This window comes from Sturnira hondurensis, unplaced genomic scaffold (assembly GCF_014824575.4).
Source record: "Sturnira hondurensis isolate 20B ecotype Veracruz unplaced genomic scaffold, ASM1482457v3 Scaffold0008948, whole genome shotgun sequence".
Taxonomy (NCBI): domain Eukaryota; kingdom Metazoa; phylum Chordata; class Mammalia; order Chiroptera; family Phyllostomidae; genus Sturnira; species Sturnira hondurensis.
The window spans coordinates 5,112,115-5,135,989 of record NW_028081579.1 but is presented as its reverse complement, the minus strand read 5'-3'; the positions used below and the strand labels follow the sequence as shown (position 1 = coordinate 5,135,989).

General features: G+C 38.1%; 2 protein-coding genes across 4 annotated transcripts in view; one reads left to right on the top strand and one right to left on the bottom strand.

The window, feature by feature from the left end:
- Nucleotides 1–19,440, bottom strand: part of LOC118993936 (uncharacterized) — a 30,486-nt gene extending 11,046 nt beyond the window's left edge. Inside the window, exons 1-6 of one of the 3 annotated variants that reach the window (XM_037056466.1) lie at nt 19,012–19,100; nt 18,166–18,265; nt 6,335–6,456; nt 4,330–4,468; nt 2,174–2,295; nt 393–503 (exon numbers count right to left, since the gene is read on the bottom strand). In XM_037056466.1, coding sequence (XP_036912361.1) covers nt 393–503; nt 2,174–2,295; nt 4,330–4,468; nt 6,335–6,456; nt 18,166–18,235 — 564 coding nt within the window. In that variant the 5' untranslated portion in view covers nt 18,236–18,265; nt 19,012–19,100. Of the gene's footprint in view, nt 1–392; nt 504–2,173; nt 2,296–4,329; nt 4,469–6,334; nt 6,457–18,165; nt 18,266–19,011; nt 19,242–19,285 lie in introns of those variants that run through there. The other 2 variants (XM_037056467.1, XM_037056465.1) reach the window with 2 other exon arrangements.
- A 23-nt stretch (nt 19,441–19,463) lies between these two features.
- SRP54 (signal recognition particle 54) overlaps nt 19,464–23,875 on the top strand; it is a 45,490-nt gene continuing 41,078 nt past the window's right edge. The window contains exon 1 of the mRNA XM_037056462.1: nt 19,464–19,767. The gene's annotated coding sequence lies outside the window, so the exon portion shown is untranslated. The remainder of the gene's footprint in view (nt 19,768–23,875) is intronic.

The window sequence follows — 23,875 nt, the reverse complement described above, 5'->3', positions numbered from 1 at the left end:
ACATCTAGAAAGTAAAAAGTGCTGCCACCAATATTATAGCTGATATGAAGAAAATTAAGAAAAAAATATGTACTTTCTAATAAAATTGGGGAGGAAGACAAATATGTGAGTGGAATGATAACAATTCATCTTTATTAATGTTTTAAAATATTAAGTCAACTCAAACCTGTTTCTATACAACGGCAACCAAGAATGGATTAAAAAAGATTTCCCATGGTCATGGACAACAGTGTGTTGATTTTGTGGGGACAGGGGTATAAGAGGACTAAATGGCAACGGAAAAAAACACAATAAAGATTAAATTTATAAAAGATTTTCCAACTACAATGCAGAAGAAATTTGGCTAAATTATGCTATATTATAAATAACAGAATATATATTTAAAATGGTACCTTTATTCTGTCAGCAAACTGGTATTTTTCTATGATCATTTCCTGCAACTGGCAGAAGTCTCCATTCAATTCTACTCCATACAGTTGCAATGCTGAACTGTAAAGGTAACCCTAAAATATGAGAATACAGTAGGATGCAAATGAATTAACTTTTTATTGTGAGTCTATTTCTACTTGAAATGTAAAAGGTCAAACTTTTAAAAACAGAATTCAATAAAGTAAAAATAAGAGATAAATAACATCTTGCAGTTTATATACAACTTAAAACTTTAAGAACTTAAAGACTTACTGGTCAGGAACTTGATTGTAGTTTTAATTTTCATTATTTAAAAGTAATTATATTTTTAAAGATTGATTTCTTTTTCTGATTAAACTGTGCATTCAACAAAATGAGAAAAGTGATCATATACAGATTCTCTATGTAATACCCTATTTGTGTAATTTCTTCAAAAGTTGCATCAGGGAAAAGCAAAAAAGGAGTAAACCTGTGGGGACTATAATTGGAAAATCATGCACAGAGAAGAGCTGGAGGTGTGTTCTGTTTGGCTTAGGGAAGTCAGCCTGCTGTCGGGCAATCTGTCAAAATAATGACCAGTTGGTTAACAAGGATAATCAAGAATTGACAATATGTAGTTATGTATCTATTTGGTGTCACTAACAAAACAATATCTGGAAGGAGAGGCCGAATCACATTCTGAATATCATTTTACATCAACTAATATGTAAGTGTAAACCAAATTTGTATTTATAGCTCATCATGGATTTTAGAATATGTTTAACAGAGCATATGTAAGTATTAAAGAATTTTGTTGACTGACTCAGTGACCTAATATGAAGAAAAATAACAATGTGTTTAAATTTACTAATGCTGCCATATACCAGCAGAGCCCACTACTTCAACTATATACCTTTTCAACAAATCAAACAAACTAAACAACAGTGGACAAAGTATGGTAAACAATCTCTAATGTTCTCCAAACAAAACCGTCTGACAACTGTGTATTTTTCCTTTACAGCTATCTTTCCTAATCACAGAAGACAAGTTTTAACACTGAACAATAAATGAATCATTGCAGAGTTAACTGTTCCTGTGCAGCGCCAGCAATGGTGCTGGGAACTGCTCGTGCCTGCTTCTGGCATGGGCCTCTCCTGCTGTTGACCATATGTTGTAACAAGTTTGCTAATGACAACCAGAAACCACATTGCAGTTTTTTGATTAAACTATTTAAGAACATTAAAAATATGCGTGATTTAAATTTTTAAAAAAGACACATTGAAGTGATATTCAGAAACAAAGGTTTACAAACTCTGGATCACAGAAAATTGGAGCAAGATGTGTCTTTAGGTTGCTGACTTAGACAGGGAGGAACTTGAGGCTCAGAGGTGTTAGGTGACTTTCTTATGGCCATATGCAATTTCCTAGGTCAAGTAAATTTGTCAGTTTTATAAGAGCTCTTATCAAAGCTAGTATATAATTTTAGCACAGTACAAAGAGAACAGAATCAGAAGGCAGTGGTGGCTGACAAAGCAGCAAAGTGTTATGAGGGTGGCCTGCTTCTGTTGTGTTGATATTCTTTCATCTGTGTCACAGGGACAAACTAATAAAGGAAAGCAGAGCTGGCCTTTGAAATTATAAATTCACTATACTGTTTTAACTTTATTATTGTTACTCCAATAAATAAAACCAAGCTGTCACCTTGGATGGTGGCAGGCAAAACTGTTCCTAGGAGGAGAAGAAAGTATTTTCCAAATGTTGAGTATGTCCACAAGCTGGACTTTACCCCGTAAAGGACTGTGCCAAGCCTGGAGCCAACGTCAACCACGAGCTTTCCCGACAGATCAGGGAGTACATGATGATAAATGAACTTCAATTCCATGAGAGAGAAGGAATGAGAAATAAATCCTGGAGAATTAGAACAGAATGAACATCACATTTTGCTTGGGTACTAATAATTCCATTCTGTATTTCTTAATCTTTCACCTGTATTTATAAAGGACAGTTCATGTTTTTATTTTCTTAATCAATGAAAGCCCTTTAGAGGTTATTTAGAAAAAGTTAATGTGATAATTTTTCACTCACTCACTCACTCTGAACTGCATTAGAGAATAAATATGAAGTCTCCAACATGTAAAAAGACTTCCAGGGAACAGCTACTCAGCTGCCCGTCCCTATACTGTGCCTCTCACTTCCTTTTGTTCCTATGACCCATTGTTCGTTGGTACTGCTTCCTAACTCCCATACCATCTGGCTTTCTCATCTTACCCCAGAGCCAACCACAGAACTGCCTCATATTGCTGCACAGACCATAGACTACCAAACGTATGACCATCTCTGGAGTTGCACAACGTGGCAGCCCTAACCAACCTAAAATGTGTTCTGGATTGCAGAAGAGGGGCAGAACTGAAGGAGGTTTAAATACTCCCAGGAACTGCTATTTCCTTTAGCTTAATTGCTACAATTTCCAGCCTCCTATGCCATCTCCTCAATCCATTATTTCTGTAATAAAATATCTAGGAGAGCCTAAGTCTGTTTGTTTCTGATACAGAAGTAACTGAAAGACTCACTATGTTATGATCTACATAACAATTATCTGGAAGGAAAGAAATGTTGGTCACAACAACTAATAGACTGTGGCAAAGAAAATGGCAGCAGGCTGGCTAATCCCTTGGAAGAAAATAAAGGGTATGGTCAGTCCTCAAAAGTAATAGGCAGGTGGGCTTTGACCACTGTAGTCCTTATCTCTCCAGGATCTTCATCTTCGCTACCCTCTTTGCCACATTAGTGCTTTTGTCCTGGGCGGCACAGTCATCATTAGTAGCTAGACAAGCCCTCTGTCATATAGGGAAGGAAAGTCCCACACAGTGATAGCTTTTTCATATTCACTACAGTTATCTGGGTTGGAATGGGTATTCAGTCACTATTTACAACCTGATTTTTATGGGAAAATGCATTTTAATCTTCAAATTTTTATTGTTGAACATAAGATTATAAAATCTTTTATAAATTTTAATAAATCAGATCTGATAGTGTTATAGTTATAATTCACTTTTTAGTTTTCTATTGTTTTTGTCTAAGTTCTTCTCTATTCTGTGAATTTCAACTACCTCAAATAGAAACCATAAATACTATTTAAAAATAAGAATCTTAAAACAGCAAATCAGGGAAGTTTAACCCCCAATTACAATATGGGTACAATATATTTGTATTAGCAACACGTTACCACTTTGGTAGTAGTAAACTTTTGAGAATGGTAAGCACAAGTTTCCTTATCTGGAAGGTAGACCACTCTAAGTAATAAATCTAAGGCAGCAAGGAGATTGAAATAGCATGTCTAAAGTAACTTCCTAAACAATCACATCCAGTTTGGACAAATAATATGTTAACAGAATATAGTAGCAGCATGCAGTCGGTCTAGTCTGCCATTTGGGACACGCGTGCTACATCTGAGGAGGCAGAGATGCAGAGGAATTTCTGTCCCTAGTGTTGGTTTTCTGTGATGGACCAGAGATACTCTACAAGGGCTAGTCATGACCTGAATAAACTCTTTCTCAAGACTATCCATCATTCTTATCTGAGTTCATGTTCATTCAACAAAATATTTTCAATGGGAGAACATTTCGGCCCCTTGACTATATTTAACTCCAGTTCCCTATATTCAGTGACTTGTGATTAGTTTCTTTACCTGAAAAGTTATCTCTGATTAAGCAGTTTCTGTGAAAAGCAGAGATACACTCCCTGGAGACACTAAGTAGCCTAGCTTCCTTAGACAATATTTCTATTTCATCTCCCTAACTGCAGTAATTGGTAATGGCTATGCTATAGGTTGGCCTTTTGCTTTCAGAAAACTTTGAATGAGTTTGTTAATAATTTGTATAGTCATGACATCTAAGGAGAAGTACACACAAAATCATCAGGTTTGAATACTTGAGTGCCCACCTAAAGGTGCTGTCTGGTGTGAGCCACACACCATACAGTAGTTTCTGCTCATTTTTCCTTCCTCACATAATGAATCAATAACGTCTTCATCATAAAGGAATGCATCAACGTGAACTGTGGGTTCTGGCTGCTGCTGTATCTGGTGGAGAGAAGAAACACATCAAAAGAAACAAAGTACAAAGAAGTCTCTTTTTATTGCTAAATAAGGCAAAACATCAGTGGTTCATATGCTAAAATCCTGCCAGCAACAAGACACAGAAAGCCTGGCAACTGTGCTCTTCTTCCATTTTATTTCTTAGACTTTTTTTTTTGCAGGGATGGAGGGGACCAAATTACTTTATTTTAAGGAATGGTACAAATGAAAAAAAAGTGGATAATTTGGTACAACTTTTAATAAAAGGTAAATGTAACTCCGACATGAATGTAGTGCTTTGTCACCCAGTGGCTGCGGGATGCCAGCCTAAGGCTGAGCTCTCATCAATGTCTCCCGGGCTATGCCCGGGCTGACACGGCAGGTTAGGAGCCCCCAACTCGTGGGGTTAGCTGCTTCTTTAATGGATTGCACCCATTCATTCAGGTAATGAGTCTCAAAGAAATCATACAAATGGGGGTCATTTTGTCAGTGGTCAACTTTTTATTTGACCTTTGATGATGCAAAACATGGCTATGACAAATATACAAAATTTTAGTTGAAAGTATTTTTGAGACCATCCTGACCATCTGAAGCAATTTCTAGTAAAAACATCGATACCCAGAGAGATTTCTCCCAAGAAATGACACTACTCAATAAAAAGGGTATGCTGAGTCGTACATGTTAATGACTTACCCATCAAAATACTTAGTAATTTTTGCCTAGAGGCAAAGTTTTCAATTAATAAAAATCTTAGTAAAACTTCATGCTCACAAATAATGGCTCTTTCTTAATACTGCGATACATTTTATACTGTCTAATAGCAAGTGGCTACAAAGGAAAAAATGTCTGATTTCTTCTACCTTAACTGTCATCCTATCTGCTTGGAAAACTACAAAATTATGTCTACATCTACACAAAATCTGTATCACAAGTATGCTAAATGTATGAACATACACAAGGATCAGAAGGAAACAAAGGAAGATAGAAACACTGTCAGGATAGGGAACTGTGGGTCAATCATTAACATGCAATGAATATTTTCCTCATTTTATATATTGTGGTATATAATAATACTGCTAAGATTTATTTACTAGTAACACCCAAACTGTATTACAAAGATTTCTCTCAGTTTTAACACTATTCACTATTTTCCCCCTTTGAGAATCCACTCTGAATGAGTAGGTGTTTACTAAGATTTGCTAAATGTTCACAATGTGCACGGTACTGTTAAAAATGTACAGGATTTAGTTCCTCTGCTCAGGACTTACACGCTGAAAAACCATATGCCAAAAAACATATGGTTTTTTGTTTCTTGCTGGTTTCAGGTCAGCGGGAGAAGAGATTATTATTAGCTTTGCTTTAGGAAACATTATTTATAGCATATATAGCCCATAGGAGTTGGGATTTGAAGGGACTTCAATGAGGGGGGCTGCGTGGAGAAGAAAAATGAGAACTAACTGTAGGAATAAACGAATAGAAGAATAAGCAAAAATTCTACAATGCAAAAGCAGGAGAAAGAAACAAAGAGGTAAACTTCACCATTGATAAAAGCGAGGGAAACAGACCAGGGAAGAGAAAACCAGGACAGTGATGTAGGCAGGACCAGGCTACTGCCGGGCCTTGATTTTAGGGGTAGGGTAAGGTGGCTGATTGCTTGACAAACAGGACAACCTCAAAAAAATATCTATTGAATGAATAGTACTGGGGAGCCAGAGGGTTAGAGACTCAAAAGAATTGGAAACATGGTTGAAGAACCAAATGAAAAATTACTTAAAGGAGAATTCAGGACTATCGGTCTGGAGAGGGTACGGGACTAAGGGAGAACTGGAGAACCCTCAAGCAGCACTAAGAGTATGTTAATAATGCAATTACTTTTTGGAGGGCCAGATGTTCTGAGGGAAGCATGCTTTCTAGAGGTAAGCAATTCCGAAGATCTTCTGCTATGTTTTTCAACATAGTGTCATTATTATCCTGAGTGAACTCGTCAAAATCTCCTGGAACAAAAAAGGAAAGAAATAGCTTTTATGGTTGTAGTCATACCTAGACTATGTGATTACAATGGGCATATTTTCTGTCACACAGCATCAATTCATACCAATAAATAAACCTTCTAGCCAATGAAATATTCAAATGGTAACAAATGTTCCATTAAAACTGTTGAGGTTTTCCTTTTTTCAAACTGCTTGAAAATATAAAACTTGATTATTTTAGCATGTTATAAAAAAAACTAAGGCATTCACAAAATGTAGTTTACTTTTACTCAAGAATAGCACTGCCATTAGTTTGTAGGGTCTTGAACTCACTAATAAGTAGTCAAATACTTCTTTTCTGACCGTACCTTAGAAGTTTAGGAGGTATCACACAGGGATTACTAAGAAGATAACTTTAATCAGAGAGAATTCCTGTCTGCGGTAAAATGTACTGAAGACTTCAGATAATAAGCACTAACAGCTGGTGCCAGCGGGCAGAAACTTTACAGCAATCGAGCTGCTCTACGGCGTTTGAACGGCAGCTAAAATGACCATTAAAGTAGCATATTTCTGATGGCTGTGGCTACTTTTAAATGATCTGGCAAAAGAGGGAGCGTGGGAGTGTATAAGCAATAAAGATAAGACAGTAAAGAACAACAACTGGTGACTCTAGATGAGGGTATAACATTGTTCTGTTGTTTCAATTCTTCATTTCATTTTTTAAATTGTCTCTAAAAATGTAAGATTTCTAAGCAGCTCACATATAATTTTAAATAGAATGTAACTTATCTGGAAGCAAAGTACTCAAAGTTCACTACTGTCTGGGATGGCAAATATAGACTGGAAAGGACTACTAATGAAAATATTTTATTTTTCTCTTAAAAGACTTTCTTATAATGAATTCTTGCTGGAATAAAGGGACCCCAAAGAGTCTGTATCTTTCTTACTGTTTTAAAATAGCTGTAGAAGGAAAGGAAAACATGAAGATCCTGAAGGAAATGTCACGTGTCTCCACATTGCCTGTCTCCAGAATCTTTGGTTATTTTTAAGTAAGCTCATGATTTCTTTCTTAAACATAAAATAATTCTTGTGTTGGTTCAGAATGCTATCCTCATGTCACAAAGAACAATTAAAATTTAAATAATATTTTACAGTTTACCCCATTCTTTCATATAGACACTAGGTTATTTAACTTTTGTAACATCCATGTAAGCACACAAAGCAAGGTTATATCCCCTGATTTACAGCTGAGGTAACTGAGTCTTCTAAAATGAAAAGAATTGTGAAAAGGTACAAAGCAGGCCAACGGCAGCAGAAGGAAATAAACCTAGGTTTTCTGCCTCTAAATAAAGGTACTTTCACTACACCACTCTGTGTCCCTAGGTATAAAGGTTCTTTCTCTGCGTAATTTCCCTTAGAGCAACAGTGGTTAATATGAAGATATATTTCTTGGCTCTCTGAACTGATGTGGGAAGGAAGGTCTTTTAGCTCTTTTTTCTTTCCTCACCTATCTAGTATAATCTAAGCTGGTACTTCAAAGTATTTTTAGAAGGAGGCTAAATATAAATTCTAGAAAAACAAAAATATTATTAGGCTCATTCCAAATTGTTTTAAGTGAAACTTAAATAGCATCTGTGATGCATTTAAAAAAAACCTGGCCCTTTCATTGTATTAAAATCTAATTAAATTTCCGCAAGGTGCTAATTAATAACTAACATCTGCTTAGCTTCCCTTCAATGACAAAACCCTGGAACCCTCTATGACTTGCATTTAATTCTAGTAATATCACTCATACCAGTGATCTTTAGCAAGTTCTCTCAATTTGTAAATAGCATAACTAAAAAGCCAATAAAAATCTCATTATGTTAAACTAAGCTATTTCAAAGCCCAACTCCTTTGGACTTAATTCTGTAATATAAACAATCATGTTAATAAAACAGTTTTCATGTAGGTCTGCCTTATAAAAGTCTCAGACCCTGGAAACGGAACTTACACTATGCCCTGTTGCTGAATGGCAGCATGCACCCAAGCAGCTCTGATACGACAGTTGCTCAGTGTTTGCTTGAACACACTCAGGGACAGCATGTCTTCCTCATGCCGAGCCAGAATCTGCCTCTCCATACCATTAACTCATTTTCCCAATTTCAGTCTGAGAGGAAACATCATCTTGAACGTTATACATTTATTAAATGAGCACTTACAGAACGCCAGATTTTGAGCAGTGCTTTTCAAACACTGTAAAACACCTCAGAATCCTATAGGTGATATTATCATTTCTATTTTATTAAAAAAGAATCTGAGGTCAGAGGGTAAGGTGCTTGCCTCAGGTCATATTGGCAAGACAACTGTAGAGCTGGAATTGAATGCAGGTCTAACTCTAAACTCGTTAATTACTAAACCATACAGCCTCTCTAAAATGGCAAACAAGGCAGTTGGCTGGTAACAGGTCTCCTATCCCTACTTTAGTCTTCTCTTCTCCCTAGCTCTGACCATGGTTCTTAATATAATGTGACAGCCATATTCTTTGTCATCTGGTTGCTGTCTTCTGGACTTGTTCAACAGCCTATTTATTCATTATGAAAATCTATTTATTTTTGAGAGAGGGGAAGGGAGGGGAAAAAGGAAGAGAAACATCAATGTGAGAGAGAAACATTGATCGGTTGCCTCTTGCACCCCCATAACAGGGGTCCTGCCCACAACCCAGGCACATGCCCTGACTAGAATGCAACTGGCAACCTTTCCATTTGCTGCACAACACCCAACCCACTGACCCACACCAGCCAAGGCTCAGCAGCCCCTTTAAACATGGCCCTGGAACTGAACACAACTGGCAATCTAGTTTTCTAATCCATCGCTACTTAGTTTATTATCCTCTATCACTTTGTAACATCTAGGACCCTCATGGCTGCTGCAGCTGGGTTATTCATAGATTTGGAAGTGGTGGTGGTGGCAGCAGTGGGAGCCAAACGTCTCAAACAGTAACACACAGAGCTCAAGGGAGCTGAAAAAATGGAAGCTGAGAATGAGTGCAAATTCTAAACCATCACAATGGACTTCTGGCCATCTCCATAGTAAAATATGTTTATTTGGGACTCAATCCCCCAATTAATATGAGCATCACCACGCAAGGTGATACCATAAAATTGTGTATTAAATTACCCAGTCATTTAAAGAGGCAGTTAAATGAAGACTGCATTTGTTTTACCTTAATACTAAAGATATCAAGTGAGTAATTTAGGCACTTCTTACCCTGAACAACAAACACTGATTCAACTGCATTCAAGAGTAAAGAGATTTCTTCAGTTACAGCAGGGATTCTTCAACATGGTCCCAGTTAAGAGGGTCCATATATGGGCTTTATATGGCCCATAAAGGGTATAAAGTTGCATGCTTGGTTGTATACATAAATATGTGCACTTTTCTAGAAAGAAAGTTCTTAAGAGGTCTTTGACAATAATAGTCAATATTTATTGAGCACTACATGTGAGGCACTGTAAAAAATTTTAGCTCAATACAGTTAAAATTAGTTTTATTATATATCTGTGGCAGTTGACAAATAACTTCTGAAGAGAATAACAAGACATTTTTACCCTGATAACAACTATAAAACATCAAAAACATACAATATATTACTGAAGTGTGCGAAATGGAATTCACTTAACATATCAAAAGTAATTTATTATTAAAAGTAAGTTCCCTTAAAACATTATTTTTAAAGGCTGTTGAAATATTCCACGATGTGTATATTTAACCACTTACTCTCACTACTACATATTTTTCTATAATTGTGAAAAATTGGGAACACAGCAAACAGCAATCTGGCATATATTATCTCTGTGTTCCTGATTATTATTTTTTTTTACTATAAACTCTTAGAAATATTATACTTAAACATTTTAAAGACTTTTGCTACATATGCGAGGGAACCCAAAAGAATCAGAATTATCTTCTGGAGGATAGGCCCCTTGTAGTACAGGCTTTCCCTGCTAGATGAGTATTCTAGGAACCTATCTGTATCACTGTACCCGCTGGCGTTGTTGTGAGAGGCTGCATTAGTTTTCAGTGAATTATTTTTGAAGACTCTTTCAACATGCTTGCCCATTTCACTATGGGTGATTTACAAGTGCCCTTGCCCACATCGTGTTGAATGTTCAGCAGTTTTTGACCAAAAAACAACATGATCCCCATGCCCCACCATGCCTACTCACCCGACCTTACCCCAAGCTACTTTTTTTTGTTTCCCTGGATGAAAAAAGTCCTCAAAGGGAAATATTTTGCCAACACAGAAGAGGTGAAACAAAAAAGCCAGAAGCACTAAAAGGCATCAAAACCAATTAATTCAAAAACTGTTTTGAGTAGTGGAAAAAACATCTCAATAGGTGTATTGCATCAACTGGAGAGTACTTTTAGGGTGACTGGAGTTTAAACATGTAAGAATATACATTTGTTATAAATATATTGTTTTGGGGGGGTCTCCTCTCCTCACATTGTCAAATTTCTTTCCTGTAAGATTATACCAATTTACTTTAACAGAAAAGACTGTATGTTTCATTAAACCCTTATAGCATTGAATATTCCATAAAAACAAACTCTGTTGTTTTAATTTGCATTTCTTTAATTACTAGTGAGGCTGAACATCTTTTAACATGTATAATAGTTATTTCAGAATGTGTGGTAACAGTATGTTGGCTGGAAAAAGATTAAAGAAAGATGTTAATCAGTTGCCTAAGGACAGTAAAGTTTTTCTCAAATTATACATGTAGGTGGGAAGGGAGTGGAGAAAGAAGAGCTTCTCTAAAGGGTAATATTAATTCTTTAAAAATGTTCTACTTATATTTAATTAACTATTTGGAGAAAGAGAAGTAACCAAGGCTGAGTCTAGAAGTCAAACCCCACTTTTTATATCTAGTCAGGTATTAAGTTCCCCCCTTTTTCTTTTGAATCCTACTTTTTTCCCACTTCAAATACCTCATAAGTCATCACCTCACACTCAAAATACCACTACAAACTCGTAACTAGCTCCTTAACATCAGTTTCTCCTCACTATACAATACCTTACACACCTATTTTAAACTAATCTTGCTTAAACCTCACTTTCATGTCACTCCCTCCTCACAATTTTTAGATGACTTTCTATTTTTCAATGTATCAAGTATCACTCCAGCCTTTAAGGCCTCCTATATCACCAGTCTAACTGTTCTATTTTCTGTTCTCATTACTCACTAACCCAGCTTTTCCTCAAGACAGGCAAATCTCAGTTGTTTTCCATATTCATTCGTGTTCACACTGTGCCTTTCAACTGTGTGCTGTTGCTTTCTGCAATAAGGGCCAGTCTGAGTTACTTCATCTTCATGAAGCCTTACCCTCAACCTCTAGCCTTTGTTTATCCATATCCTTACATCTAATGACTTACAATGCATAATTCAACATTGGGTACACATTACCTAGTATTCAAACATATCATATATTACTCTGAAAACCCTATTCAAATTTTTCAAAAATTTTGATGTGTCTTCTGGTTCCACACGTGACAGTAAATTCCTTCACTTTCCCCTGCTCCTCCCCTCTAAATACAACTAAATACCATGGAAATAACTCAACAGGCAATCATAAATGGGTCTAAAAGCTAGAAAGAAGAATATGAACTCTCTAGGGACCTCAGGACTTAAGGAAGATCATTTTGGTGAGATCCCTGGGTTTTCTTTTTATCTTCCATGTAGCCTGGACAGAGAGGCCTGCATCCCAGAAACACCAACAGGCAAAGCCAAAATGAGAACAAATAAAAGCCTGCTTCCTCTCACCAAAGGCCAATAAAGAAGAATGAGACCTACTGAGGCGCCCTATGCCCCATGCCACAACTCTGGGCAGCATCAGGGTAGCTGTCTCCAGGCCCTCCTCCCAGTGGCATAAAGAGACCCAGGCTTGGCAGCTCCCAGCCTTCTGCCCAGTGGCAGAGACCAAACCAGGCCCTGTATTGCTTGTTTTCATACCCCCCACCAGTGGAAGGCAGCTCAGTGACATGAGCGATTTAGGAAAGTGTCTTTCCCTATGCAGGCGACTCCAGCTTAGATTGAGCAGAAATCCCAGCAGTGTCAAAGACCAAAGCAGAACTGAACAGCACTGGAAGAGCACTGAAAAATAAATTATTGGAGCTATAGCCCAACAAAGTAGGCCAGAACCAAGTGGCTGAATCTAAGCAGGGCAACTGCCTACTAACATAGAAGAATTGATGAGATAAAGAGTCTTAGCATAATACCCAAAGTACCTAGGATATAACTGAAAACCATTTATCAGACTAAGAACAGAAAAAAAATCATAATTTCAATCTAGCAACCCAGATGCTAACATTTAAATGAATCAGAATTTAGATGATCAGACAAGGAGTATAAAGCAACCATCATAAACATGCTTCAATAAGCTATTATAAATTTTCTTGTAACAAGTGAAAAGATAGAAAATCTCAGCAAAGAAACAGAAGTTCCAAAAAAAAAAAAAAAGATTAAAGTGGAAATAACAATTGAAAAACACAATAATCAAAAAATTTAAAAAATTTGCTGGATGGGCTCAGTAGTAGAGATGACAGAGGGCAGAATTAGTGAACTCTGAGGACAGATCAACAAAATTTACCTCATCTCAAAAAAGTGAGAAAATAAACTTAAAAAATATATATAACTGAACAGAGCCACAGGGATCTGTGCAATAATAACAAAAGACCTAACTTTAGTGTAAGAGTTCCAGAAGTGGGAGAAAGAGTCTGGGGTAGGAAAATATTTGAGTAAATATAACTAAAAGCTCCCCCAAGTTGGTGAAAGACATAAATCTAGATTTAAGAAGACAAGCTAACTCCAAATAGGGATAGAACCAAAGAAATCCACATAATGACATAACACAAACTTCTGAAAACAAAAGACAAAGAACAAATCTTAAAGCACCCAGAGAGAGTTGATTCATTACCACAGAGGCATACAATTCACAACAGTGAATTTTTCATCTGAAACTATGGGAGCCAGAAGGAAGTTAAAAATTTTTTCAAGTGCTAGAAAAAAAGCAAACTGTGAATTTTATATCTGATAAAATTATTACTCATGAATGAAGAAGAAATAAAGACATCCTCAGATAAAGGAAACCTAAGAAAATTTGTTGCCAGCAGACCTACCCTTAAAGAATGGCTGTAAGTTGTTCACAAACATAAAGGAACTAGCAGAAGACCTGGAACTTCATAAAGAATAACAAAATGGGTAAAAATAGAATATCTTGGGAGTGAGGAGTCCCAGCCACACACCAGGTCCCATGGCCCAGGGTTCCAGGGCCAGGAAAATAAGTCCCCATAATTTCTGGCTCCAAAAACCAACGGATATTGGGTCAGTGGAAGAAACTTTCGGAGTCCCAAGTAGTTCCCCTTAAAGAACACAGACATAGACTTACTCAGACTCACTCCCTTTAAGCTCGAGCACCAGGGTAACAGCTTGAAAGGCACTAGTGGCATATGGGGAGGAACTGAAATGTCTGTCGTTAAGATGGGACCTGAGTGACAGCTTTCTCTCAGACAGAAAGGTGGGCAGAGGCTATCCTCCTTTGCTGAAACTTTCCCCCACATAGCCACAGAGCTGGTAGGCGGTGCCATATCTGAGACTCCATCAACCTAGCTAACACCACTGCCCTGCCTTGGAGATCCCTTGAGACTCTGTACCCCCCAAAACAGGGGCCCACCAAGCTGCTTTTCCACCTGAATGGCTGCTCTGGCTCATGCTTCACAACTTCCTAAATTGTATCAAACAATCAACAGCTGGCCTTAGCAAGCTACTAGGCCGCATATCTCTTGCTCAGTGATCCAGACCCAACACTAGTAGCAGCCAGCCTAGATTCACAGCTTGACTTTGCCTGGGAACCTCCAAGCCACTCTAAGACACATCATAATTAACATGGCAAAGGTTAAAGATAAAGAGAGCATCTTAAAAGCAGCAAGAGAAAAGCAGTGGGATACCTACAAGGGAACTCCCATATGACTGCTAGTGGATTTCTCAATAAAACCTTTGCAGGCCAGAAGGAATGACATGAAACATTCAAAGTAATGAAAAGCAAAGACCTACGACCAAGATTACTCGATGCAGCAAAACTAAAATTTAGAATAAAAAGAGAGATAAAGACCTTCCCAGGCAAAAAAAAAAACCAAAACAAAAAAACAAAACAACTTAAAGGAGTTCATCACCACCAAACCAGTATTATAAGAAATGTTAGAGACTTCTTTAAGGAGGACAAAAAAGATTAAAAATATGAATAATGAAACGGCAATAACTACATATGTACCAACAATTACTTTGTTTTATTTTTAAGTTTTACTTTTTTATCTTTTATTTCTTTAGTATATTTTATTGATTATGCCATTAGTTGTCCCATTCCCCCCTTCATTCCCCTTCACCCTGCACACCTCTCCCTCACCATTCCCCCCCCTTTAGTTAATGTCCATGTGTCATAAGTTCTTTAGCTTCTACATTTCCCACGCTACTCTAGCCCTCTCCCTATTTTCTCCCCACTGTCTATGCTACTTACTCTCTATACTTTCTCCCCACTCTCCTCCTCCCACTCCCCTGTTGCTAACCCTCCATGTAACCTCCATTTCTGTGGTTCTGTTCCTGTTCTAGTTGCTTGCTTTTGTTTTAGGTGTGGTTGTTAATAAATGTGAGTTTGCTGCCTTTTTACTCTTCATATTTTTTATCTTCTTTTCCTTAGATAAGTCCCTTTAACATTTCATATAATAAGGGCTTGGTGATGATGAACTCCTTGAACTTGACCTTATCTGAGAAGCACTTTATCTGCCCTTCCATTCTAAATGAAAGCTTTGCTGAATAGAGCAATCTTCAATATAGGTCTTTGCATTTCATGACTTGGAATACCTCTTTCCAGCCCCTTCTTGCCTGTAAGGTCTCTTTTGAGAAATCCACTGACAGTCTGATGGAAACTCCTTTGTAGGTGACTGTCCCCTTACCTCTTGCTGCCTCTAGGATTCTCTCCTTCATTTTAATCTTGGCTAATGTAATTATGATGTGCCTTGGTGTGTTCCACCTTCTTTGGGACTCTCTGAGCTTCCTGAACTTCCTGGAAGTCTATTTCCTTTGCCAGACTGGGGAAGTTCTCCTTTATTAGTTGTTCAAATAAGTTTTCCACTCATGCTGTTCCTTTTCCCCTTCTGGTACCCCTATAATTCAGATGTTGGAACGTTAAAGATGTCCTGGAGGTTCCTAAGCCCGTCCTCATTTTTTTGAATTCTTGTTTCTTCATTCTTTTCTGTTTTGTTGTTTCTTTCTTCCTTCTGGTCCATTCCATTGATTTGAGTCTCAGTTTTCTTCCCATCACTACTGGTTCCCTGCACATTTTCCTTCATTTCACTTAGTGTAGCCTTCATTTTTTCATCTAATTTGTGACCAAAATCAACCAGTTCTGTGAGCATTCTGATCACCAGTGTTTTGAACTGTGCATCTGATAGGTTCGCTATCTCTTGGTTGCTTAAAAGTATTGGCTCTGGGGCTTTGATTTGTTCTTCTGATTGAGCCATTTTTGGTTAGGTCGTGCCTGTTATGTATGTGGGGCAGAGTCTTAGGTGTTCACCAGGGCGGGGCAACCCAGGTGCCGGGTTCTGATGCTGTATGTGGAGGTGTGGTCAGAGAGAGAATAATGGCACTTGCTCTGCTCTCTCTCTCTCGAATTTTGGTGCATTCCGCCACTTCCCACAAGCAAACTGGGCCCTTCTGGTGCTGGTTCCCGGGTGGGTGGGCTTGTATATGTTCTAGGACCCTGTGGGTCTCTCCAACGAACTCTCCTGTGAGGCCGGGAGCCTCTCCCGGCACCTCAACCCCCGCAAACATTTCCAATCGGTGCTTTTAGGCTTTATTTCCTGTCGCTGGGGCCCTGGGTTGCGTGGTCTGTCTCACTGCCGTTTTTTCCCTGGTTTATCTGCACGCGAATGTGTGTCTGTGGTTGGCCAACCACCTTGCGCGCCTCACTGGGTTTGACTGTTTCCTCCCCGCGCCCGGGTTGCCAACCACTGCCTTTTCCTGCTGGGACCCCTCTCCTCTGGCCACCAACTTTGCCCCTCTTACCAGTCTGGATGAATGGTTTGTTGCTGTCAGACTTCGGTACAGTTCAATTTTCTGTCTGTTCTGGTTGTGTTTTTGTTTCCAAGTCTTTGTTGTCCTTAAATTTGGTTGTGTGAGGAGGTACAGTGTTTCCACCTACGCCTCCATCTTGGCTGGGAGTCTCCAACAATTGCTTTAAATGTAAATGGGTTAAATACTCAATTAAAAGACATTAAAGCTGAAGGGATAACAAAACAAGACCCTTATATATTCTGTCTACAAGAAACTTCATATAGAAAGAGCCTGAAAGTAAAAGATGGAAATGATATTTCATAAAAATAGACAAATAAAAAGCTGTGGTAACAATACTTATACCAGACAAAATAGATATTTAAAAAGAGGCTATAACAAGAGGCAAAGAAGGACCCAGGAATTCCAATCCTGGGTACTTATCCAAAGAAACCCAAAACACAAAACTGAAAAGACATATGTATATATCTGTATTGTACGTTCACTGCAGCATTATTCACAACAGCCAACATATAGAAGCAACCTAAGTGTCCATCGGTAGATGAACGAATAAAGGAGATGTGGTACACACATAAAATGGACTATGACTCAGCTATGAAAAAGAATATCATGCCCTCTGCAACAACATGGATGGATCTAGAAGGTATTTTGCTGAGTCAAATAAACCAGAGAAAGACAAATGCCATATGATTTCATTTATACATGGAATTTAAAAAAACAAAATAAATGAACAAGCAGCACAGAGACAGACTCATAAATACAGAGAATATTTTGATAGTTGCCAGATGGGAGGGGGGTAGGCATATAGGTGAAATGGTGAAGGGATTAATAAGAACAAATTGGTATTTGTAGAAGAATCATGGGGATGAAAAGTACAGCATAGGGAATATAGTCAATAATACTGCAATAACAAGCCCTAGCTGGTGTGGCTCAGGGGATTGAGCACCAGCCTGAGAACCAAAGGGTCATTGGTTCAATTCCCATCAGGTCACATGCTTTGGTTTCAGATTTGGTCCAGTCAAGGGACACATACAAGAGGCAACTGATTGATATTTCTCACATGGTCTCACATGGACGTTTCTTTCTCAAGTCAATGTTTCTCTCCCCCTCTTTCTCCCTCCCTTCCCCTCTCTTTAAAAATAAACAAATAAAATCTTTCTTAAAAAAGTAAAAAATGTATTCTTTAGCCAGTTAAATTGGGTCTTCTTGCTTACAAAATTATCTTCCAAACACGCTTTGAAATTTTCCTGATCTTGAAAAATGGAGTGTCATTTGATGCCTCTAAAACTGGAGATTTAGATTATAAATAGCTCCAAAGAACTAAAATTTTGATCGCTAGGATTTTTTCAATGTAGGTGGTGTTTTTGTAGGCATTCAGGGCTTTTGAAATGAAAGATCTTGTGTTTAGGAATGTAGAAGTGGCAATAAAGGGTTTAAATTAAGGTTAAGCATGTTTGGGAAATTCCTATCTTGAATCTTGTAGTGTGTATAAATGTGAAGTTAAGTTTCTGGTTTTCTCTCCTGCACAGGCTAAAAACTTACTATTCCATGTCCAAGTTAGTTTTCATTTGATGTCTTATCTAAAGGATCCCCCAAAATGTGTAATAATAAGAATAATACCCAAACCTACTGACTGACTCTAAATCACACTGAGAATTCCACAAAGAAGTCAAGGTTGGAAGTCTAAAACTGGGAATCATTAGCAAGCAGGTATATTTCAAGTCATGAGTCTGGATGAAAATAGACGGGAATCAACACTTAAAGGTTTAGAGGTGTAGTATGGTTTGACATTTTTCAAACAAGCTACTGTATATCCTATTTTCTTGTGCTTTCACCAGGCTTCACTTTGCCTTAGTAGATCTATCCTATTGTTCAATAACTGGACCTAATTATCACATTTCCTGGACTCTAAACTTGTGCTTTTTTAACATTACTGTTACTAATTTCGTTAACAGTTCAGAATCAAAGTCTTGTCCCGTTCTACCCCGACCCCATAAAAACTTTTATTAAATTAAATCTACATTACAATTGAGAAAATAAATTCACCTACTACAGGTGATTCTTCTGCCTGCAGGTGAAAGCTTCCAGTTCTATAGCTTAAAACTTCTCTTGCAAAGTGCTTTTTCAGGTAGTTCCCTACTGTCCGTCACAAGATTGCATGAGTAACGCGGAGAGGGAGGGTAATTCCCGCCCCCAGCCCCCACCTCCGGCCGCTCCGTTCATTAAAAGGTTAGGCACAAGGAGCCTCTAGCGGCTTGTCTGATGTCTGCAGCGCAATCACAAACTCACAGCGTGCACTTAATATTCACGCACCCAATCCCAACCTGGACTGTGAACCTGCCTAAGGATGAGATGTGCCCCCTTCGACCTGCCCGGTAGCAGAGTAGAGAACTCATGGAAGGCAAATGACCTCACCCTAAGCCTCCACAGTGCCCATATCTTTGCCCACCGCCTGCCTCTGGCTCTGGTGGCTTACGGGTCGTTCGCATCCATTCGAGCAGCGCTGGGAGGTCTGCTGGAGTCACGGTATGAAGCAGCTGCAGTACCGCTTGTTGCGCGGAGCGGAATTCCATGTTGTAGCACAAAGCAGTCCTGGGAAGTACGCATTGCGCATGCGCATACAGAGACGGGTAGCGACACCTCACCGGACCCAGAGTGGAACCCGCCTTCCTAGGCAGCGAACGACCTAGGCCCCGCCCCTTCTTGGAGTTCTCTTGAGCGCAAAGGGCAATGCCTCCACTTGAACGCACCCTAGCTCGCATCATTTCCCTCAGTTAGCAGCGCTCAGCTTAGTCACTTTCTTAAGGCGGCTCCTCGAGGCCATAGTCCTTTCCTGAGGTCGTGTTATCTTAACAACTTCGCTGCCGCACTGCTGAACGACAGAAAATTAATATCAAAAGCCACTGGGAGCAAAGAAACACCTCATAAGAAAGAATGCTGTGGGTGCCCCGGAAGCGGAAGTGCATCCTCTTTAAGAAAGGCTGAACTACGCGGAGTGGTGACGTTTCCTCATTGGGCGGAAGGTTCGGTGGCAGTCGTCGGTCTTCCAGCTGGTGGGAGTTGGCGTTGCTGTGCTGGGCTCTGGGACCCTCGTTTATATAGTTTGGAAAGTCGGTCTGTGGCGTCGCACCTGTCTGTCTGATCCCCGCTTTCCTCTGATTCCTCCCACGGCGTGGGACCTCGCAAAGGAATCCCTGGCCCCTTTGGGCCACGGCCGTAGCTGTGCCTTTTGCTGTAAGTATCTACTTTTTCCCGCCCCAGACTATGGACTGGCAGCTGGCGACAGCGCCGGCCCTGCTTAGGGGGCTACAGACTCCAGAACGACGAGCCCGCTTTCCTGGCTACCTGCTGTCGTCACTGACACTGAGGTGCTCTGGCCCTTTTCCATCTCATGTGCCCCCTTAACTTTTATTAAAGATGCGCTGTGACCCTTTAAAATTGACTTCAGATTTGCGAACCAAATTACATATGTAGGCAATTGCATGCCTGACTCTTTGATTTGCTATCCTGATGAAGAACTTAGATATGTCTGCTTCCCCGAAAACCTTTTGGCGTGTACCAGATTTTATATTTTCGTGTTTGTTGTTCTTAACACATTGTCTTGTATATAATAGGCGTTCAGTTAATGAATAAGGAATATCAGTTCAATGTCAGTGATGACTTAAGATATACTGAGGGCTCTCTAGCATTTGATACTACTACCCATGTATTTCTTGGAACTCTTTCCCCTGTTGGCTTTCTTGATGCTCTTCTCACCTAGTTTTTTCATATGCTTAATTCAACAAAATATTTCCCTTTTCTTAGCTATAGGGATGAATGACACAATCCTATTATTGAAGAGCTAACAGTACTGTGAAAGAGAAACACATAAATATGCAGTACATGTACACGAGTAATGAGAAAAATCTAGTAAAGAGGGAGACCCATGAGAACTCAGGGAATACAGGTGATTTGTGATCCTGACTGAGCAAAGTTGCAATTCCAGTCTAGACCTTGTTTCCCCATCCACCTAATACATTTGTTAAGAGGATGAAAGATAAGAGGATGCTGAGAGTGGAAGAGGTTGTACTTGTATGGGGACAGGGTATATTTAGAAACTCTCTGTACTCTCTGCTCAATTTTACTGAGAACCTAAAAGTGCTCTAAAAGTAAAGCTTATTAATTAAAATTTAAAAAGAATGAGATGAGTATTGAAAGATTTGGTAACACGTTGGAGGTAATGGTTACAGTATAGCAGTAGTGGACCCAAAGGGGAGAAGTATTTCCCTGGAACCTCTTTCCCTTGATTTTGATATGGACAGTTGGTATTTTCTTACCTTATATAGTACTATGCAAAAGCATCTTCAAGCCCTCCTTTAAACAGGTCACTCTTCTAACTCCAGCTCTCTGGAAATTCTGGACCTGCCACTAAAATACAGTAAGAAAATAAATGGCAGCTTTTTAAAATTGATTTCCTTCAGTATGCCTTTGGAGAGGGAAAAGGAATTAGTTAAGCTTCTGTCCTTTTGATTATTCTCAGTCTTAGCTGATTCTCTCCTTTTAGTTGGCTCTTTGCCATTGCTATAACCCAAATGGTCTTCCACAACTTCTCCTGGAGAGTTCTTATCTACATCCATGGTTTCCATGGCATTATCCTTGTATGGCAACCATTTCCAGATCTTTTTCCCTTCTATCTCTGAGTGATACAGTTCTTTAATTCTGCAAATACTCTAGGTTCAAAACCAAATTCCTTATCTCCACCTTCTTTTTCTTTTTTTTCATTATTACCAATATCTTAAATACAAAAGTGTATAAAAGCAGTGATTCCTGGTGTGTTTTTGAGTTTTGACCCCCTTGTTTCTAAGTGAGTTTTGTATATTGTTATTTGATTGTTATTTTTAAAAGATAATAAAGTGAACACCTGTGTATTGAGTATCCAACTTAAGCAGTAGAACGTTACAATTAACATTTAAACTCCTTGAACCTTTTCTCTAGTAACTTTCAAAACAGCTGCTTCTCTTTTTGTCTTCCATTCATTGGTTAATGGCATTAGTAGCCATCTGGTTTTTCAAACTGGAGATGTTAGAAACTTTTTTGCTTTTTTTCCCTTCATTCTCCACAACCATTTGGTCATTAGGTCCTATAGATTCTGCTTTATGGATTGGCTCTTGATTCTAGACTCTTTCCATTTTGCCTTCTGCTTCCCTAGTTCAAGTTCACATCTCTCCACCATACTTTTGGAGCATTATTAGTATATATAGTCTACTTGCTCTCAAGTTTTTTCTAATATATTTGCTTCATTGTCTCTAATTTTCAAATGATAGACCAGATTTTTCACTGTTGTTTCCTTTTGAGGAATATTCCTTCATGCAGTAATCATTAACCCTGGCTGCATGTTGATATAGTCAGAGAAATTTTTCAAAATTTAGATGCCTGTTTTGCTTTTATAATAAAAAAATTTGATGAAGCCACTTCTTTGAGACCTTCTGATGTTATTATCCTTGGAGAGTCTGATTGGGTATTTAATTTTTAGATGATAAGTTTTTCCTAAATGTCATTGAAATAACCTATTGCTTGAGCATATGCCTCTTATTCCTCCTTTTCCATATGTTCTTTTCAACTTCAAAACAAACTATTTCTAAGGAATTCTTTTGACTTTGTATTAATTTTTTCCTTGCTAACAGCTTACATAAAGATTGTTTTAATGATTGACCTGACAGCCAAAATATCTTAAAGAAATGATTTTCGGTGTTTTTGAGTTATTACCCCTTGTTACTAATTTGATTTTTTATACTTTTTCTGCTATTAAACTATGAAGTGTTGCAGTGATTTACTTTTAATATTAAAATGAGTTTTAAAATTTGAAAACAATTATTTTAAGAAAGAATTTTCTGAGACTTGATGTAATTGAGTATAACCTTTGGTGCAAAATTAAGACAGCAAATTCATTGGTGGTATGATGTATAATTTATCTTTTGAAGTTAACAGAGGAGTCTTATTTTTGTTAAGTTGATATAATTTGTTGATTTGGAGTTGGATGTTTTCTCATGCTAGGACAATCCCTGGAGTGCATAGGAGGTGTTTAATGAACGAATAATTAAGTGAATACAAGTGGCAACTCCATCTGTATCCCTAATATAGTATTACTCTAGTTCTCATGAGCACCACTTTGAAAAATAATTAATTTTTCTGTTGACTTAAAGATAATACCTAACCCTGGCTGGTTGATTCAGTTGGTTGGAGTATCATCCCATAAACCAAAAGGTTGCTGATTCAATCCCCAGTCATGGCACATACCTAGGTTGTGGGTTCAATCTCCAATCCTGGTGTGTATGGGAGGCAACCAGTTGATGTTTCTCTCAATCAGTCTCTGTCTGACTCTCTCCTACTCACCCTCTTGGCTCTCTCTCTAGAATAAATATATACTCAAGTGAGAGTACAAAAAATACCTAGTCATTGCCAAAAATTTGGAAATTACAAAAGGATATAAATAATACAATAAGATTACTAGTATTTACCATCTAGAGATAATAGATACTATTTTCTAACAGTTTTACTGAAATATAATTCATATACCATACAATTCACCCAATGTATACAGTTAAGTGGTTTTAGTTTATTTACCGAGTTGTGCAACCATCACCACAATCAATTTTAGAACATCTTTATCATTCCATGAAGAAACTCCATCACCATTAAGTCACTCCTCATTTTCTCCAAACTTCCAAGCCCTAGGCAACTATTAATCCACTTTCTGTCTCTCTAGAGTTGTGTCTTCTAGACATTTCATATAAGTGAAATCATATAATATGTGGTCTTTTGTTACTGTGGTTTCTTCATTTAGCATAATGTTTTCAAAAGTCATCCATGTTGTAGCATTACTTTATTTTTTATTATGAAAGAAAACTCCATTTAATGGGTAATACCACATTTTATTTATCCACTCATCAGTTCAGGGATATTTGGGTTGTTTTCACTTTTTGCCTAGTATGAATAATGCCACTTTTACCATTAATGTACACATTTTTGTGTGAATGTGTGTCTTCTTTTCTCTTGAGTGTATGTAGGAGTAGAATTACTGGGTCATATAGTAACTCTGTGTTTAACATTTTGAGGAATTGTCAAACTGTTTTTCAAAAGACTGCACCATTTTGCATTCCTACCAGCATTGTATGAGGTTCTGATTTCTCCACATTTTCACCAACACTTGTTATTACTTGTCTTTTTTATTATGGTCATCCTAGTGTGTGTGTGTGTGTGAGATGTGGTATCTAATTGTGTCTTTGTTTTCATTTCCTGATGGCTATTGTCATTTTTTTGATATTTGTATATGGACAAAATATGGATTTATATGATATAAG